The sequence below is a fragment of the Aphis gossypii genome, chromosome X (assembly GCF_020184175.1).
Source record: "Aphis gossypii isolate Hap1 chromosome X, ASM2018417v2, whole genome shotgun sequence".
NCBI lineage: Eukaryota > Metazoa > Arthropoda > Insecta > Hemiptera > Aphididae > Aphis > Aphis gossypii.
This window is the reverse complement of record NC_065533.1, coordinates 43,799,731-43,822,181: the sequence shown is the minus strand read 5'-3', so window position 1 is coordinate 43,822,181 and position 22,451 is coordinate 43,799,731. Positions and strand designations below refer to the sequence as shown.

At 27.2% G+C, this 22,451-nt stretch overlaps 1 protein-coding gene across 1 annotated transcript in view; it reads left to right on the top strand.

Moving 5' to 3' along the window:
- Positions 1-2,502: 2,502 nt before the first annotated feature.
- The window catches only part of LOC114123672 (alpha-tocopherol transfer protein-like), a 31,867-nt gene continuing 11,918 nt past the window's right edge, over positions 2,503-22,451 (top strand). The window contains exon 1 of the mRNA XM_027986727.2: positions 2,503-3,124. Within this exon, the coding sequence (XP_027842528.1) occupies positions 2,953-3,124 (172 nt within the window). The 5' untranslated portion in view covers positions 2,503-2,952. The remainder of the gene's footprint in view (positions 3,125-22,451) is intronic.

The window sequence follows — 22,451 nt, the reverse complement described above, 5'->3', positions numbered from 1 at the left end:
AAAATCAATAAGAAACGATAACTCAAATTATTAATGTTTTGCTTTAAGCTATGTACCTACTAGGTAATCATTATGTCTTAAAAATTGATAGAAATTACTTAGAATTAAAAAATGTATTTACTTCAAATTTTCAAATAATTCGATAATCGAACTATTAATTACTATTTAATATTTACTAATAAGTTTTCGTACGTAGGTATTGAATCAAACAAGTATTAACAGCACATATAAACATTTAATATAATATTTGATGTTAATACTTGTTTGACATAATTTCTAAAATTAAAAACAAAACCATGGATATTAATTAGGGGGTAATTTATACTTGAGAAGATAACTTATATTGAAAAAAAAATGCAATAATACATTTTGCAATAACTGAACGTTACCGGTTTTTTTGCAGAAATAAAGAACACCAGATGAACATGTGCATAATGTGTATAATATAAATAGCAGAGACATAATCGAAAAAAACATAGTTTATAAAATATTGTAAAGGTGTGTATTATTATTATTATGTTTATTTTTTTAAATGCAAAATAACTGAAATTTAATAATAAATAATTAAAAAAAAAAAAAAAAAACAAAAAATTGAGATAATCGTATACTCAATAACTTGAAATAGGTATGATTGGTGAATAAAAACAATAGAAACGTATGAAATATTTTCGGAATCTACTATTAATTCGTTGTAATTAAATACCTATTTAATGTTAGATTGAACGATTTCAAGCTGTTACCATGTAACCTAAAACTCGTGGTTTGAAAAATGAGGACGAGTGTAAACGATGTGACTATTACGAAGTAAAAATAGCTGGTTTACGTAAACGTTAAAAATGATTAGTCAACGTGGACACATTTAATTATAATCATATTATTTACCATACCTACATATTTCTTCAAAGATACCGTACACTAGACTTATACCACTTACATATCAATAAGTTCATACGAGCACATGCCATTAACATAGGTAATATATATAACATCATATTATATTTGTGTACAATGTTATATTGGAGGTGTAAATTAAATAGATAAATACTTGTTTTAATTCTTTAAATATATTGAAGTAAAACGAACTGTAACCGTTTTACCTAAAACAATATTTAAAAAAAATTTACACGAAATATGATGAGTTACTTTGAAATGTCGATGAACTATGCCAAAGTAGTCTTACTGGATACCAAATAACGTCAAGCTACTTATAATACACTTGTCGAATTTTTCAATACATAATGTATAACAGATTGTGGTTTTTAAAATAAAAATGTAAATATGTATTTATAATATGTAATATAAATATGTATAAATATTACACTTCACTGTTAATATTTTAAACCACACAAAAGGAAAACTTTACATCGACGCTAAGCTGTTAATTGAAAAATGGTTAAATACTTACTATAAACTCGATAATTAGTTTTTATTTTCATATGAGGCTTGTTCAGTTTGTGACAGGCCAAACTTTTTACTCACTTTGGCAAAATGTTGTAGTCGTAGTCCACAATCGTATTAAAATATTTTCGCATTATAAAATAATATTGGTAAGAGTTGTAGAGAAATCAATAATTAATATACTAGGTAACTAAAGAAGTTTGAAGTCAATTTTTCTAATTTTCCGATAGATTTTTAAAATTATATTCTGTATTTTAGTTGCACCTTAAATTATATTACTTTTTCAATAATTTACTACCAGATACCTATTTAGGGCAGACTTTATATAGTTCGTATTGAAAAAAAATGTTTAGTTCATTTCAAATAATGGTATCTTTTTCAAAGACACTTTATTAAGCACGTGATTAAAATATTAAAAAATAAAATTCAATTTAGACACTGAAATATTTTTCTCTATTATTTGAAGAAAAAAAAAATGATTAAAATTGGTTGGTTTTCCAAGATAGGATCATTACTTCCGAAGAGTGTACCTACTTATAACTTAATGAGGACAAAATGGCAATAGCTTTAAAAAAAGTTAATTTATTTTATTATTATAATTAATGAATATTTAGTTTAAAATGAATTTCCATATGGTATCACGATAAGTTATTTGAACTGAACAATGCTGTCTATTGGCAACGAGAAATAAATTAAAAAAATTTTAATTTCCTATTACATAACATATCATTCATAATCACAATTATAGTACAGTTATTTATAAATAAACATAGCTTGGATTTGACTGTGGAGTAATTCATTATTCATTAAGCCAATGTCAAAATGATAAACTTATTTTGTATCGCCCGGTATCGGTTAAGTTAAAAGTTAAATTTCAGAAAGATCAAACGAAAAAATTTAAGTCAAAACGTAGGTACCGTTGACTTAGCTTTTTGGATTCATTCATTATGTCCGACATCGATAATAACTTAGGTTCTCCTCGCGTGAGATAAATATTTCGGATCTGTGAACGGACGATAAAATAACAATATTATTATTATTATTAAGTCGAAATTCGGGATAGGTATTATAGTTGACCGTTAAACCACCCGTCTGTCGGCGCTAGTGGCCGACGAAACCAGTCCGACAGCGGTCGACGGCGGGAGTGCCGTCTCGTAATAATAATATTACTATCAGTCTGCAAGTAATAATATTATTATCGCAGCCTATCACCCATTATAATAACCACGGCGGTCGTGTTGTAATTCCATTTGCATCCAAACGTCCGAGCGCCGCACACATTCGCAAACACTCAGCACACGCCGTACCGGTTGGTCGATCAGCGTGCAGAACAATATCGCTGTACATCGATTCTTGCGTAAAACCGTTTGATCCCGTCGTCGGTCTAACTGCGTAGCGATCGGTATATATATGGTTTTACGCGGTACATCGATATAACAATACAATATATAATACGTGTGTCGTATATATAAATCGGATTTTTTTTTTATCGTCCGACCGTCGTTCATCGTACATAACCACACCGGGAAAAGAAAAACCCAGACCGTATCGATCATGGAAGTGGACAAATACGGACCGGTCGTGAAAATGGGCGCCGGGTACGAATTGAGGTTCGAGGACGACAGCGATTTCGAAGAGTCGTACCAGCACCGCGCCAAGAACGAGCTGGGCGAGACGCCGGAGCGCAGGGCCGAAGCTCTCGAGCAACTACGACGGCTAATCAGAGGTAAAGCGCTCGTAAATCCCGTTTTTATTTATTTATTTATTTAATTTTGACACTTCGCAAACGAATGATGGAATACAAAGATTTTTGCCGATCGTATTATAATATTTCCCTATAGAAATAATATCATAATATTGTAGCGTGATAGTATTGTAATAGGTATATAAACGGTTTTGTGATCCGTTTTCATTATTTATAGCACAGGACACCCTGTGAACGACGGGATTAAAATAATACTACTAATAATAATTGATTCCTCCATAAAGAGCTTTTTTCCTTTAATCCTATTAAAATAAATTGGCGTCCTCGCGAGAGAAGAGCAACCTTATGCTACCGTAAAAAGTTATATGCGATTCGACTTAATATACATATCTATTCGATAAACCTTAATAGAGTTAAAAAGTTAGTAAATTAAATACCTATAATAAGGTATAATACGATTTAAATTATATGGACCTTTGAATATTTTCCATAGGATGTGTAAAACATTTTTTTTTAAATAATAATAATAACTTTATACAACATAAGTACTTTTTAGTACATTGTATAATAAAATATACAAGTGTTTAGGTATATTTTACATATTCTAAATTCATAATATTAATTATTTATGAACTTTTGATCTATACAATATTATCCCCAAATTTAATAGATTTTTAAAGTTCTAATAACAGTAGTTGTTTTACAATTTTTTTTTTTTTTTTATTAGTAGTATAGTAGTAGTAGTAGTAGTATTCCATTGTAACTCAAATAACAATGTCTTCCTACATCCTACTCATTATAAATGCATTAAAATAAACGTCATTTGTATTAGTATAAGTGCATAACAATATATGGTATGCTCATACGCATATATCAATAAATCGAAATAAAGAAAAATTAATAATTTTCTTCCTTCAGCCGATTTCCTCGTCGGCATAATGTAAATAAATTATGTAGGTATTATAATTTTAAATGATATGAAAGTATACGGAAGATGATAGGTAAATGAACTGTTACTACAGGTAAGACTTTATAATCTTTAAAAATTACCATACACACTAGTTATTTGAACTGAGCTGAATTACTATTATGATATTCATTATTCATTCATAGTTTCGACGAAATCTTTTCGAATTAAAATTCAGCGATTTGTATCTATATTATAAATGTCATGAAATGTATATTCTAGAGAAACTTTTACGAGTAATAATAATGCTACCACTGTGAATGATTGTGTAAATTATTCAATACAAAAAGAGGGATGCAGTTATAAATAATTTAGCGTACGTACTTTTAGCAGTTATAGATATATTAACACCTTTTTCATTATACATGTAAAACGGTTACAACATTGTTTTCCTTTTGAATTTATACTTGAGAGTTTTTGATTATATTTTAAAAGCGGCGTATATTGAATAATAGAATTAAAAGTAATAATAATTATGCTCTTTGTCGAGCGAATTTACATTTTACCATTATCCTAAGAACGTTCTAAGAACAAAACTACATACCAACATCATTTAAACGTGACTTACATACGACGAAGTGAACTTAGTATTCCACGCTACAAATGTCATTCCCGTGTAGTATGTAGCATAACTTTTGTCATCGTATTCAATTTTACCCTTCAGTATCGGTGCTTGTGCTATTCTCGAGCCATTACGTGTTTGCTTCAAAATAAACTGAAATTTTAATTTCAATCAAAATAAAATATATTGTTTTGACATAACTCCCAGATTAAAAGGCGATTAATTTAATCGCCATCGACGTTAACTAACCGGCCACAGTCGTTTTTCCGCGAACTATGTATCTAGATACTCGTTGTATCGTACTATATAGGTTGTTATATATTTAATCCTAATTGGCGGAAGACACAGTTATTAATGCTCTATACGAAATTAATATGATATAAATGCATATTCGCGCATCGTCCCACAATGCTCGGTAAATGTATAATAACTGTGGTGAAGTAATTACTTACCCCGAGCTAGAACCTAAACCGCTAAGTTCATAAAAACCATTACGCCAAAAGCTCCGCATTTCTTTGTCGGACCTGCAAACCTGTTGAAATTGTCGACAAATCTTATTATCGATATGATATTCAAATCACACGTCGAATACTATTACCTATCTTGTATTCATTATATCTTTGTATAATAATAATTACGTTTGACTTAATGTACATCATTATGAATTATAATCATCTAGATACCGATTTAAAGCCTAGATGTATTATAACAAAAAAAAAAAACGAATAATGATTATTTGAAAAACAAAATAACTACCTAACTATTATAAAACATAACATTGCGTTATCGTTTTCGTATTGAAAATGAAATACGCAAAATTATGGATACAATTACTAACACAATGCAGAGGTTAATAAATAATCCAATTATTAATAAGCCGAGTACAAGCGGTCAGATTGGCTAATAAATATTTTATCGACACAGAATATACCATATAGGTGATCTATGATACGATAATTATGTACCGAGAATGCAAAATAGATGAATAATAATTTAAATAATTTATAATATAATGTGTCGTCGACCTCATTCAGAAATGGCAAAGTTTAATGGCTGAGCCATGCATTATACAATATAGTATACCTACATTATTGTTTTGATATCAAATATAGAAATGTACCTACCTACAACCTAATTAATTATTGTTTTATCGGTGCACAAAACGACGCGAAGAATTTTAATTGGAAAAAAAATCCGATGTACCTACCTATAATTCATCAAATATTATGTTTTAAGATACAGAGAAGTGTAATAAATAAAAATATAGTAAATATTAGTATATTCTTAGCCATACGTTTTAGATAAACAAAATCAACTGCAATAATATTATCGATAATAATAAAAAGTCGGAGGAAAATAATAAATGGTGATGAAAATCAATTGTTTCCGATTGAAAGAAATCATATTATAACGTGTAAATAACAACGTATTGTTATAAAATAGTACGTAATTTATGCCCAATAAATCACGAACATGAAGTATACCTCTACGTTGTGTGCACTTAAGTTTTCAGTAGTCATAAATCGATAACTTTTAATTGAGAATGTCTACTGATATTTATATAATATATATTAGGTATTATGAATACAATATTTTAACGTTTAATTATTAACAAATTTATATCAAGACATAAAAATGCGCAATAACAATATATTTTTCAACAAAAAAGTCTAGTTCATTTATTTAAATATTTATTTCACTTTTTCTTTTATTCTCTGTACACACTGCTACAATATACATAGAAGGAATACAATTTTAATTGTTCGATGTAAATGTAGAGATTAGACATTTTTTATTGTCAAATAACTACTCCATTTAGTAGATACTTCTTATTAAAAAATATTTTGTAGTCTGTGCAACATAAAATAAAATAATAATTATTATTATTATTAATTGAGTGAATAAATGCTTATTGTACAAAATTAATAATTGGAAAAAAATATTTTATTACTTTCTGAAAAGATAATCGTAAATTATTAAAATCGTATTTTTATATTTAAATATTATTAAGTGTAGGTTACCTAACCTATCTATTAAACATTTTGTTGAACTATTTTAATTTAATTTTCAAAAAATGAATAGCTATTCATAAATAGCAATAAATGTACCTACATTTTAGTGCGGGTTTTTATTTACCTCACGTGCTCAAATATCACGATGCTCAAACAAATAAGTAACTATAAATATAAATTTCAATAAACTATTATTAAATATTGAAGCAGTTTATTTATTAAATTATATGCTTTGTAAAAAAAAAAACTATGTTCGTAATATTTATATGTTTCATTAATTAAAAAAGTTCAACATGGGTAATAACTAATAAGTGGAAAACATAATATAATAGGGAAATGTTCAATGAATTAATTTTTTTTTGTAAATTTCACAAAGCTTATAACATACCTATTATTATAATATTTATATAAAACATAAAAGTCAATTAGAAAATAAAACAAAATTATTAAACTGATACACATTATTTTGCTGTTTCATTTTGATCAAGAATTTATATTATATTTTAACTCTTGCGTTTGTTTCTTTATCTATTTCTGTAAACATTTAGACAATGTGGTCACATTACGAATATCTAAAAACCAATAGTATTAAACTTCGAGAATGAGGTTGAATTGAGGAGTTTAGATATACACAATGTTTATACTCGGGAAATTCAAAACATACTGCAGCTGATACCATTTAAAACAATCTTCCAAACGTAATCTGATCATGACAGTTTGCTCACATCGGGTATGTGTGTAAAATACAATGAACAATTATTACTTTGAGTCTATGGATAAAGAAAGGATGAAAATATATACGACTATGAATGCTGAAGCTACTTATCAAGTTGTGTCTGGTTATGCCAAACATCACTCGTTAAATGGAAGACGTAGAAAGTACCGTGGCAGGCCTAATAAAAATATCATAGCCGATACAATATTATGATAAAAAGAAGGTTTGAAAAAATAATTTAAAATATATGATCGTTTGAAAATGTATATAGCTACAATAACAATCAAAATTTGAATAATAATAAACATAAAACAATATGTAATCCACATGATTTGTGTTTCAATTTCCGTTTGTTCTATAAATTGAATTAAAGACCTACACTATTTATTATTTTTTTTATTATTAGCCAAATGTAAGTATATCTTTAAATCGAGTGGGTATTTTTTCCTACAAAAATGAAATACTATTTTCTTCTATCATCAATTTTCCCCTACAAAAAAAAAAAAAAAAGATTAATTTAAATATTCCACCAAACATAAAAATACATAGCTGATATTTTATCTGTGTTGTAGTACTTTGATAGTGGGCGAGTACCTGAGGCTAAGATCATACTATTCGTTTTATTGCTTTCCAATTACAATCAGTGAATGTAAAAAAAGTAAATATTTATTTATTAAGTATACTTTTTCATTAAAAAATGTGTTCCATTGAAATTTCCTATAATTATAAAAAAAATATATAATACATATTATATATATAATATTTTATTATAATATAATTAAAATAAATATATATATATATATATATATATATAATTCTTTATTAGTAGACAACGGAAAATAGAGGAAAATAGTCAAGAATATTTTTTATTATTTTTTTTTGTAGGAAAATGGTATCTTATTAATGGAAGAAAATAACTATAGTTTTGGCCGATAAATTATATCTTATTTCGTATATATGTAAAAAAAAAGAAAATTTATAGCTTTCTACCTAGTCAAGCTAAATATTTTATTCGTACAATATTTTCTGAAGAATAACAATATTTACTTATACTAACATAATGTAGATTGTAGGTACATAACATTATAAGAAATAGGTATCATATTAATTGATTGATTTTTATGGTTTATATACATCAACCTAATACCTAAACATACACTTTTCAATATAAATCATATAATTTTGCAATTCAATAAATCTGATAAAAACAATAAAGTTGTATAGGTACATTTTTTTCAAGATTACGTTCGTAATAAAGCAAAAACAAATGTCATTAAAATCTAAACCATTAATAAGCCTATGATAACTTAAGAAAACTTAATTTATGTGTCATTGAAGTTACCTTAATTTTTTTATTTTAAATTTGTAGAATTATTAAATTCTAATACTAAAATAAAATGTTGTCCCACCCCAAAAAAAAAAAAAAAATATTGTACACCTAATAGTATTTTTTGTTGTCAAAATTTAAAATAAGAAACTATAAGATAAAAACTGTAAAATTACTGTATTGTTGTTTTAAATATAAAATTTGTGGGATAGGTAATTTTGAATAAGAGGAACTGTATAATTTTACAACGATTTATTCAATTTACGACATCAGAAATAAATTATAACTACAATTAATTTGTACATCGGCGGCGTTCAATAAATTTGTTGTAACAAAGAAACATTAAAATATAATAATTTTGGTATTAATAAAATTAAATTGATCAAATATTGTAATGTTTGCGCAAAGGATAATAAACATTTGCAGTAACTACACATGCAAGAAATGATTGAAACAGTAGTATTATGACATTAATAGGTCATCGCAATAAAAAAAAAAAAAAAAGTGAGAGAGAAAAATGTACTTACACGTATAAAGTCGACGACGTTATACCTCGTCTCGTCTCTGATCTGAAAAGAAATGTACACACTAATCATATATAATATATATAGTATAATATATATATATATATATATATTATAGTATATTTTATACGTCAAGTTGATTCTTCTAAAACAGAACACATATTTTCCCAGTAAATTTTGTGTTTCAATCAAAAAAAAAAAAATGTTTGTATAAATACAATTTGAAGTACTTTTACCCAACATTATCCGATTACATTTTTGCAAAAATATGTAGTTTTGTATACAGTTTTTTAATTCGTTTAAAAGACAACGCGCCGCCGTATCTTTTAATTTCGTATTTTGAAGCGAAATATTTTAATGAAAAGTCGAGAAATTAAACTCCAAATATTAAAGCAATAGTTGTTTTTATTTTTAAACATTTATAACTAAGACTGCCCACAGTGGTGTAGTAGGTACCCGCGTGAAGTAGCAGGTACTTCACAATATGCAATTGTGCCACACATTTTTTCGCGAATTATGATAAACCGACTTAAATGCTCATAAAATAAATATTTTAGTGTAGGTACTTTATTCTACACACGTCGAAACCGTCATAGATATATCGTCTGTGGGTCTAATTAGATTAGACACACCGCACTGTACAGAAATCGTGTTACTGTGCGAGAACATTATTATTATTATTATTATTTTTTTTTTTTCATTCCAAAAATACAAAAACCGACGTAATACAACACACGCGCCATAATAATATAAGGGTTAGGTTAGGTTATCGTACTTACTATTTCCTATGACAAATATCGACGATTTTATAAATATCGCGGACATCGTTACGCCGTATGTACGCACCGCGATAGGACCTAAATAGTATAAAGTAATAGTATATACACATTCAATATTATTATCATATAATAATATTTATAAGGTACAAAATATTATTATTATTATTATTATTGTACGACGTGTTGTTATTATTATTATAGGCACACTCCGCGCGTACCTACTGACCTGTGCGTTCGATGCATTTCACATTTCGGGGAAGAAAATAAAAGTCACCTGCGCACACCCATAGCGTGCGAACGTAACAGTGCGTATACTGGGTCAAGGCGATCGTGTCGCAGCTGGGTTAGGGCAAATGTGTGGCGACGATATTATATTCGCGCGTTACGCAACGTTCGCGCGTCGTGTTATCGTTCGTAACGCGTACCGGTGGCGCCGCCGGCCCGAACCAGTTTTAGCCATCGTCCCGAAAGTGTTATGCGCCGGCTCGTAAACGATGTCGTCTCGACGAGTACGGACTGTAAGCGAATAGGTAGACGTACCCGTCGTCGGAGTGTTGCAAGTAGACGCGCGGCTTATTGTAATCGCCGTGACCGGAGCGTCGTTTTTGACTGTAAACCGCGGACACCGTCGTGTCGATAGACGATAAATTGGGGGGGGGGCGGCTGCGAAAGGTTTAAAAAATAGGTAAAAAAAAAAAAAAGTAATACCTCAGGTCGAGAAAAATAATGTCTTGCTTTCTAGGGGAAAAAATCGAATTCGTCCGCGCTTCTATTCATAATAATATGTCATCGTATGAATCATGACGTAGGTATACTTGTGCGTTTCGTATTAAAATATACTTAAAATATTGATATGTGTAGGTACAAACGAGTTAATAGTTAAAAGTCGAGTACCTCGAGCAGTGTTGGACCTCGATGCATCGACCACGTCTCTTCACTTACCTATGCATTCGGCGTCTTTTATACTCGTCCATTGTGCGATTCCGATATGATCTGCCTTTACTCTTTCCGCCCATCTTCGTGTCGGTCGACCCCAGAACATTTTTCAGTTCAGTCTCTTGAGTTTTGTTCGCTATACCTCCAGACTTCCAAATACGACCAGCCCATTCTAATGTTTTACTTTTCAAATAAGCACTGATTACAATACACAATTATAGGAGTCCAAAATGTAAAATACTTATTCCGTGTTGTCTTTGGCCAGAATTATTAAACAATATGATTTATTTTTGATATCATAATTGGATATGTAAAACTAATAATAATGTTGGTAATAAATGCCAATATAAATAAACACAATATTATCAAAATATAAAATATTTTCGTCATAACGTTATAAAATAACATACTAAATACCTAAGTTATAAGTTATAAATCTTCGGCCAGCGTTCAATAATATTCATAATTTTTATAACATTAAGCTATATACCTATCTATATTAGCTAACTATACCAAATAATAATATTTCTAGATAATAACTCTAAATAAATTCTAATAGTAGTTTTTTAAATAAATTTTATCAACTTAAACTCAGTTAAGAATATCATCAACTTGCCTAGTCTTAACATTTTTAAATGAGAGGCGATAATGCAATGTATACACTATACATATTATATTATGTTTGCAGTAGTAATGGGCTTTCAATTTATTTTTACCATCTTAACCAGTTAGACATGTTCAATTTACAAGCTGCTTATTACTGGTATATTTGCGAGAGCTTGCAATATATTTCGTTAAGAGGGTACAATTTTTCAATAAGAACAATATAAGTTTTAACTGGCACACCGCCATCGCCATAATCTTTTTTCACTTCTTGATTGAATTCCAGTTCTATGTGATAAGGTATTATTTAGGTTTTTAAATTTTCGAATATTTCTAAAAACTGAGTATCGTATTCTATCATGATAGTGGACGATATATGTTTATGTTACAATAGTAAAACACTATTCAAAATAAAATGTATGTACAACTACATAGTTACGTAGTTCTCGTAGGGGGTAGCGGGGAGGAAGCGTGTTTCAAAATAACACAAAAAATGGTATTGTAGCTTCGCCGATATGGCCTAATTTACAATAATATCATCATTTCTAACCACACCTATGTTTGACGTAGGTATATATTCCACTCACTCATTGGAACTGACTACGTACCTACCTGTTAATAAGATACATGTCAGCTCAATATTACACGTAAAATCATTTTTTGTGATTCTGAGTTTTTGAAAAGTAAAACACACATTGTAACAATTACATAGTATAATGTATTTAAAGGTTTAATATGATATGCATTATATACGTCATTATTATATGACTTTATATTTAATTTTAAATATAATATGTTAAATTGTTTTTAAGATAATATTTAGACAAATCAAAAATGTTAATATTACTCAAAAATAACTTAAAAAATAATATTTTGCATGAATGTGTTTTGTTTATGTTACGTGTGGAAAAAAAGAGAGAAAGAAAACAAACAGTGCACTGAAATCCTCTTAAGAAAGTATTGATAATAGTACGTACATCCTTTTTTTTTTATTTTCGACTAACGGTTTCCGTATCGATATTCGCATCATTTTGAAATCACATCGCCCAGAATCTGGCTTCGCGCGTTTGTCACTATCCGATAAAAACTGAAGTTCAGAACATTGCGGATACATTTTATTTTTTTAAAAAAATTGTGATGAGTACCTAACGAATTATGTGTATTCGATTTTACGATCAAACCCCTATTGACGTACGCGCGAAAAAAATAACGCCTATCCTTCTGTTTTGACGCTTTTCTTGTTAACAAACACGTACGTGATATGATGACACATCTCAGATTCACACGAGTGCAATTATTATCAGATACTTCCATTATTTCTCCATACATAAAAAACTGAAATAGCGTGGAATTCTTGGAATGGTCGTCCGAGATACGACATTATCATATACCTACATGGTTCAATAAGTGTATAACACTACATGTAATATACAGAGTGGTTTTTCAAACAAGCTCGAATCCATGTTTTCTTTTTGCGATACATATCCTATTCAAATTATAATTTTTTAAGTGTTTTAATAGGCATATCATAGACTAATTTGAACAAGAAATTTTATTTATCTGCTAAGGATAATTTGGTCTATGATAATAATAACAGGATTAGAAGATGTAAAAGCCATGATGAATAAATAATGAATTATAGTTATTTCGTTTATGTTATTCTACGAACATTTTGTAGTTCGTAAAAATTATAAGAGTATTATTATAAATACTAGATTAAGTAATTATTACATAATATATTTTATATTTTTTGTAAAACAATAATTAGGGACTTCTATTCTTAGTAGAATTGAAATATTTTTTTACAAAATCTAGAATTCAATTAAATTATCATTAATAAAAATGGAAAATCAGGGTAATCATAATTGATGATCCCCCGTGTATATACTGGCTGAGTCAATTTTCCGTATGGTGTCCTTTCGACAAAAGATGAGTTTCCGGTACCCACGTTATGGACTTTGCAAACGTAAAAGTCGTATGGTATATACGTAGGTACTTGTGCCCACGTGGTGTGTATTATATAGTATTGCATGCATATTATAAACTATAATAATGCGTAACGAGAAAAGTTGTTTTTTAAAGACGAAGAACGCCTCAGAGGTGATTCTTGACTCTTGAGTGATCATTACCATACACATTTGACATAAAAGGGAGCGCTATTTAAAGAACTCGCTTGGTGACGAACGATGTCGATTATTATTAATTGGTATACAACAATTAGATTTTAATTAAAATATTAACCATTGCGACGTTCCCAATCGAAAACGTCGTAACCTGTTATAGAGAAATGTATTATACATAACATTTTCTAAAAATGGTTTCTGGTCTGTTAATTGCATACGCCGTTTAACCTATGCAATTGTAAATAGTGTAGCTAAAATTATGTGTGTTTTATTCGTCTATAAGAACTCGCGGCACAATCTTATGCAATAATGGGTCGTTAAATATGGTACCTATAAAATCTATGGTTGACACAAATAATAAATATTAAAGTTAACAAATAAATTAATTGTCCAAGCAATTTTTTGTTAATATATTTTCGAAATCGAATATTCTATATTTCTACCAGTCATTATGGTCAACAAAATTTAAATGAATGAATCGTACAATATGATACACAAACCTTACTTGTCTGATAAGGTTATGTAGAATATAATTTAAATTTTAGTATAGTAGCCTGCATGGCTATTAGTATAAAATGAGATGCATAATAAACACAAAGAGGGTCTAGGAAACTATTGATTGATAAATTATAAGGTTATAGGCGCATATCCTATTATGTGCATGTAACTTCACTCCAACAACAAACAATATACATATTTTTTTGACGGGTTATGCCCTTCCTCAGTAATGATAGAGTTTCATTTAAATATTTTAATATGTTTTTTTTAAGCCGTTGCTTTTAATCTATTGAACTCTACCCCAAAATTGAGTTTGGCGATTCATAAACTCAAATCAGTTACAATACTGCTATTAATATTAATGAGATTAAGGCCACATAATTTAGGCCGTTATTGAAATTATTTCACAGTCTTTTTTTTATATAAAATATTCAAAGACTATAAAACATTTTGGACTTCGGGAGTTTAGTTAAATAAAAATATGACGATAAACTAGTTATTTATTACTTCCTCTGAAGATAAAATGTATAATTCCATATCATCATGGTTTGAAGATAGAAACATTTTTTGCTTGTCTAAGCAAAACTTAGCCAATAATAAATATTATTACATGATATATTATTATATTGTAAATATTTACATCACACGCTTATTATAATATATATGAGTAATGATGAGTATGCTGACTTGATAGTTGACGAAAAAAATTGATTATAATAATTTATAATAATACTATAGGTACCTGTAAGTTAATTATGTTATATTAATATAATGTATATGGAGTAGCTAGGATTTCAATCAGGAGGAAGCAAATTAATATTTGATTGTTTTTTTTTTTAAGTGTTTATTTCGAATATTATTTTTAAATTATATCAATGATAATCGTCTAGACTAGTATAGAGTCTTCACAAAATCAATCTATTATACCAATCACTTAAGCGATTAGATAATCGGCTAATATCCACATTATTGCTGTCAGTTTGAGTAAAAGTTGATATTAATGTGTAAAGCGCAAAATGATTAGCGTTAAACACGTAATTCAAATAATCTACAGATAAACCAATCTATAAAATATAAAACGAGTACACTAGGTCTCATAAAACTATTTTTAGACTTCATGTTCTTGTATCTTATTTAATATTTCGATTTTAATATAAAACTTACGCGTTTGATAGGTATAAAGAAATAGAATTCAATTTGAGGCGTAGGGGTAGCAAGTTGTCCCCCTGTCCCAACCTCGCTACACCCATGATAATGTATATTATATTACATTATTATGTAATATTTCTTAATTAAAACAAAATCTATAGCAAAGTACATAATACACACAGGCAGACACTTACACACATAATATTATATTATGTTATAAACATTGTTATACATGATGATTATTCGTTTGATAATAAATACTGTACACTTTTAAAACAATATTTTAAAGAAAAGCTTTGGGTAGGTAGATTTATTTTAATACACTTACATACTGTAGATATTTACCATGTACAACTAAAATCTTTTTGAAAGTTAAATCATTAAAAACCTGAAGATGATAAGCTTTATACTGCCATTATAATATACTTGTAACACAAAAAAGCGCATATTATTTTAATGGATAGTTTTATATATTATGTATGGCCCAGTGAGTATGAGTATAATTTTATTCCATCAACAGCTAATGGTATAAACAATATAATATAATGTAACATAACTTATTTACTTATAATTACCTCTATATAAATTGATTTGGTGCAGTGATTTAAATTAATATTTTGATCATGTTTAATAATATAATACAAAATTATAAAAATCGTCTTACCCAAATATCTATAAAAATAAAATGAGTAAAATTTCATTTAAACATATTACCACTTAATTTGATGAGGTGTTAAGAATAAAGAATCAAAAATTATCAAATACCCAAAGATTATAGTGGATTTGTATACTTTTTCAGAGTTCTTATGACAAGATGTATTCGTTTATTTATCATACGAATTCTAAGTGTAATGCTCAAACTTCATGATATATTATACCACTACTTCAGAACTATTTCAACAGTATAATATGGTATTATTTGAATCGTAAAATGTTCTCAATATCTCATGACACTATTTGCATATTATTATAAGCTCGTTAAAGACGAATTTCTCTAAATGCGTATTGGTGAAATATGGAAAAATGGGTTTTCCTGATTTATTAAAAATTGTTTTCAATGTCTCAAGTCATAATAGTCAATTAATCAGATACTTATATTGTAATTTGTGGCAGTGAATCAGTATACTCGCGGTTTAAAGTTGATTGCTATGTGTAATATCAAATTGAATCAGTATATACCAGACGTTAAAGTACTTAAAATACGTTTACGAGAATGATCTAAGGTTAAGGTCAATGTCAAGTAACTCTTTAAGATTTCAATGATGTATCTTCGTAACTTGAAATACCTATAATCAAACATGTTTGTGTTATTGAATTATGATAACTTATAATTATGAATAAGACGTAGAAAACATTCATTAAATCATAACTGTATATTATAGATACTTATAATTTTAAAATTGTTTACAATGTTTATTAAATTTTTTAAATTAGTTATTTTGTGTATACCTGCGTAGTTGATATTTTATGTGTATCTAAAATGTCACTTTATTTTAAATGTAAATATTGAGTGTTTAAAGTTTAAACATTAAGATACATAAAAAATATTATTATATAAGTCATATTAAATATTAATTTTGAAATTTTCCTTAAGAATATAAGTTGTATTATTGATATTTTTTCATAGATTTCTCGCAAATGTGCTATAATTGTAAATTTATAATTTATTTAAGCACTAAAATAAGTTGACATTGAACTAATTGATGTCTTCAATTAAATATAAAGCTGAATTATACGAGCAACTAAATTAACTACTATTAAAAGTTTAGAAAGTGTGTGTATAAAACATTTACACCGACTATTTTTTTAATATTTTGACATAAAGTTTATTATGGTTATAATTCCAGTAAAAATCATTGATATAGCTATAAGTACTGTTTTGTTTTGTTTTTTGTTTTTTTTACAGAGAATAAAATAATATGGATTATTGCCAAATATATTTCGTAACGCCATTTTATCAGCATAATTTATTCGCTAAGTTTATTTTTATGCGAATGAAAATCTTTAAAATTATAAACTAATAAATTGTTAAATTTTCATATACAAGACAACAGGTGATACCTTAATTTACAATCATATCTGTGAGGTTAATGCGCAATGTTGTATATTAGATATTCGGTACCTATTTTTTGTGACAGCTCACAGCTAATGGTCATAATTAAAAAATAATGTTATACCGTTTGTTTTATTACTTACTTAATAATTTCTTGTTTTTAATAAAAAAAGAAATATCTTCAATTGTGCGCGTATTATTAATGCGTGTATTAAAAATAATTACCGAAAAAACAAATGATTTTATTATTTAGATTTTAATATAACATTATTTTACTATCCATTATATACACTGCAAAATTAATACCAATCACGTTAAAAGAAAGTTATTTAATATTAAATCTTGAGTTAAATTCAGTGGAATGTTCTACGTGGATGTAATTAGCTTTGAAACTTTAAATTAAACTTTGGTATATTGATCCCTCACTTGTACACAATATGACATTTTGAATATTTACCAGAATATATCACACTTATTTTACTGTCTTAATATCATATCATTCTTTTATATTATTTAAAAAAAATATACAACTATAATAAAATATTTCGTTGAATTTATCACATTGTCATTTATTTTAATGCATTTTGTTTTTACCTCAAAATATTACCAACAGTACACTAATTCATTTCTAATTCATCACTACAGTCATTTGAAAATTTTGATCAAACTTGGTGTGATTAAATATTTTCAGTCCAAAATTGTATCTTTGATCGTAAATGCTTATTTTCGTTTACATGAAGCACATCATCGGACAATATTATCTTCTATTTCTAATTATAATATTCATAATACCATGACTTAATTGCGTACTCAATTTATTATTTCTGAAGTAAAAATATACTAATATCACAATCAACGCATGATTATCTATACTTTTAAAATAAAATGATACTTGTTTACAGAACAATACTAATTAGTATTTATAATTATTGAAAAAATATATTATATAATAATAAATATATAATATGTATTAATGGCTAATGCAATATTACAATAATAATAAAACGATATCGCACTTTGCATAGGTGTTTTTAATTAGGTTATCTATTTGATACTGATAACGTATATTTCTCGTACACATACTTATCCTATATAAATATTTAAAACTATAACTTACTAAAAAGTACAGTACATATTCCACTACCAATATGTCATAAAATGTGAAACTTAAATTGATCAAATTTAATATTTTAGTAGCTTTAATAATTGCAGAGAATCCTTCATCTATTTATATTGTGGAGTAAAAATGTCACAATATTTTAAGTGCATTATTATAATATTTTATCAATAAATTATACATGATTTCGTTGTTCTTTCCTATTTAATATAATATTAATATATTTAATATTTCATAGTTGCATAATTTTATTTTCTGGTGTAAAATTTGATATAAAACATAATGAGTATTTAAGGTTCAGTAATTGTTTTAGAAGAAGTATGTCACGAAAAGATACGCCCTTCAAGTTCTATTAAATCAAGTAACATTAAATAAGTCAAAAACCTTTTACGGGAAGGTTAAACTGTGGCAAGTGTATTTTAGAATTTATATAACTTGTATAATTACATTATTTAGTTCATTTTTTATTTTTTTTTTTTTGAAAGGTTTGAAAAGTTTCTTAAGAAACTAAGTGTCGCCCCTATATAATTACGCCAATGTTATTTTTGTATAAAACTGTATCGAGTTAGATTTTTTTCAATGTTAAGTAAGTATTTAATACCTTTTTTTTGCATTGCATAAAAATATACTCTTATATTTACTTATACACTCGAATAAATTACAAATGACTTTCTTAATATATTTATTTTTGTTCATTGGGATTATTATTTATATCGTTATACTATAAAATACGGTTCAACTACCTACTCAAATATATATATTTAAACAATCGTATTAAATTTGTATATTTCGATTTGAGTTTAAATCATATAGTGATTCACTGATACCCAACTTTTGTTGATTGACATGTCACATATGAAAAAGTATATATTTATATGAGATATTGTTATAAAAAGACATACAAAAATGATATAATAGCAAAAAATAAAGTTGTCAATAAATTGGTAATGCTATTTTCGTATATTTTATAATTATTAATGTATTATTATACAAACATACCGTATTATCAATATTATATTTTCCCTAAAAAAACACGAAAATCTATTTATAGTACAAAAAAAGGTTAACGAATCCATTTCAGTCAATTTTTAGGTACACAAAAATTCAATCCCAAATCAGCTGAAAAATAAATGTTCTTTATTTGTAAATGCAATTCAATTTTAATTTAATAAACCAAAAAAAAAAAAAAAAAAATAGTTATATATTATAAATGTATTTTAACTCGAAATGTATTACAGACCACATTTATGAATTCCACCGCAGACTGAGCATAACTGGCACGAAGGAGTAGGTACCATTCAAAAATGTAGTCGTATTATTAGGAATCAACAATATAAAAGTAAACGTTAGTAAATTTATTTTCGAATCGGTTTGGTTGTCTGCTTTAAACCAATTGAAACCCTACACTTAAATATCTCTCTGTGTGCAGTCTGAGATTTACAATTTGTAAAAGTCAAACGACGTGTACAACGCTAATGATATCTATTTTTCAATTAAATTACTACCAATTACAATAAAATAAAATGAGAGAAACAAGTTTGCCAATCAATCCAAATTCGAAGATCAAACAAATATAATATAATGACGACTATGGAGTTTATTGACCGGTTTACTGATAATGTACGTATTATATCAATATTATATAGTATATTTCTCTCTAGCCAACGCTAATTAGGTTACGGTGTCGTTACCGAAGCGATCTGCAGGTTATCGGTCGACCCACTTGTGCCGCAGTTACTAAACGTAATCTGTAACAGTAGTTGTTGTATTGGCAGAAGTAGTTTTATTTTATTATTATTTTTTTTTTTTTTTTTTTTTTAGTAAACGTTATAATTTTATTATCCTCTAGTAAACTATGTGTATGTGTGTGTGTACGTAAACATAATAATATACATTGTATGCATATATAAAATTACGCGTAGAGGTACTTTATGGTTTCTAGAAAACGAGATCGTGGCATGGGGTTGAATGCCGTCAAATATGTCAAAAGTCTAAAGACTTGTCGCCCCGTAGTAAAAAAAAAAAAAAAAATGTTATACCAAATATTAAAATTCTACGCGCTATATAATAATTATTGTTACTGCGTGTGTTTGACAACAAGTGTATTGGTCTCCCCGCGTCTTTATTCAGACCGAAACTATAGAAGAAAAATACAACACATCATGCACGCGAACAAGAGCGCTGCTGAAGAATCTGCAGTCTCGGAAGTAAAACGCCTAAAGTTTAATTCCACGAATATGTTGCATTCATAACGTACAAATTATAATTTTCAGTTATTTAAGAGTGAGAAAATCAAAAACTGTAAATGCTGCCGGTATAAAATAAGTTATTTGTTGTTTGAATAACATCAACATAGTCTTTTTAAATTAATTTTAACCAATAGCATTTATCACAACAAAAACAGAAAAAAAAAACATCAGATGTTTCATTTAACATTTTAAATATTAAATATATACAGATGGGTATTAAGCATTATACGAAGACGTTTTTTTTTATACTTCCTGGAAGTGCTTTAAAATAAATACTCTAATTATTTTTAAAATGTTAAATAATATCTACATTTCCGAATGACATCAGTTTAGACTTCACTGGAATTGATTTTTAAAAGAGGTTCTTTTAAAATTTAAAATTTCAGTTAAAGAAAAAAGAAAACATTGCTGTATTACACGTTATAATATTCAACATAAATTATTATTAAAAAATAAAAATGTTTTTAAATAATACAATGCAGTTATTTTCATCTTATTCATCTTTGCAATCAGTACCTATATATATATATATATATTATATACTTCAATACTAAATTCTTATTTAATTTGTTGTAATTTCTACTCTATTTATGTGGTTATTTTGTGTGTATATCTTGTGTAATTACCAATTCATTTTATTTTATAGGCCATATATTGAAATTTACATATCAATAAAATAATATGTTTATATTTATGTTAATATTTCTATATACATTAAGTACAAGTGCAATATAATAAACATGCAACACCATGGAAAATTGCATACATAGGAAATGTTAAATTTTATATTGTACAAATATATCTATTTTTTCCGTGCACATTAAGGCGAGTATGTTTTAAAAGTATCTTCTCTCGAGACACTGATATACTCATTACTAACTCATAAATTGAATTTATCATCAGATTTTTACACGTATATATTCCATGAAATAGTTTTCGATGGTGCCAAAACTATTTTTTGATGGTTCGGCCGTTTAACAACATGTCGTTAACTTTTAATGAACATTCGTGAGTTTTGACATAATGTTGCACTAAAATTGCACTGCTGATTTTATTACTAGTTCGGTACGCCATACATCTCAAATATGTATTTCCTTTATAGCCTATTAAACGACTTCGAGGAGGTTATTTTAAAGAACGTGCAAGTCTATATTTTAGATGTTTATAAAATGGGAAATCTATCGTCGTCTCAATGGAATTGGAATGATATTATTAAAAAAAAATAAAAATAAAAATAAAAATGAAATACAGACATTTGCAGTAACAAATTCAGTTTTCTGATAACGTGAAGAAATATTTCCTATCTTTGGCTGGCGTATTTATTGAATTCATATTTGATATTTATTAGATATGTTTGTGCACTTTATTTTATATGAATCGATTATTTTTGCAGATTTACGATTTAGAATTAATACGTTTCCTGTAATTCCCAAGATTTAAATACAAATTTACGGTTGATATTGTTTTATCGATATTTATGACACTGCAGTAAAATAAACATTCATTAACGGCTCAATGAGTGTGTGTTGTGCACATTCTAGCTGAAAAATAATATAGTATTTTAAAATATTACATATAATAGAAAATATACTTGTATCAAATAAATACTGTATTACAATAACTAAAAATCAATATTTTATTCACTAACTAATATTACAAGTTGCTGGTAAACTTGATCTACAAAAAATGTGTTTTAAACGAAAAAGTATTTTATTTTTTTCGTGTTATTTTATA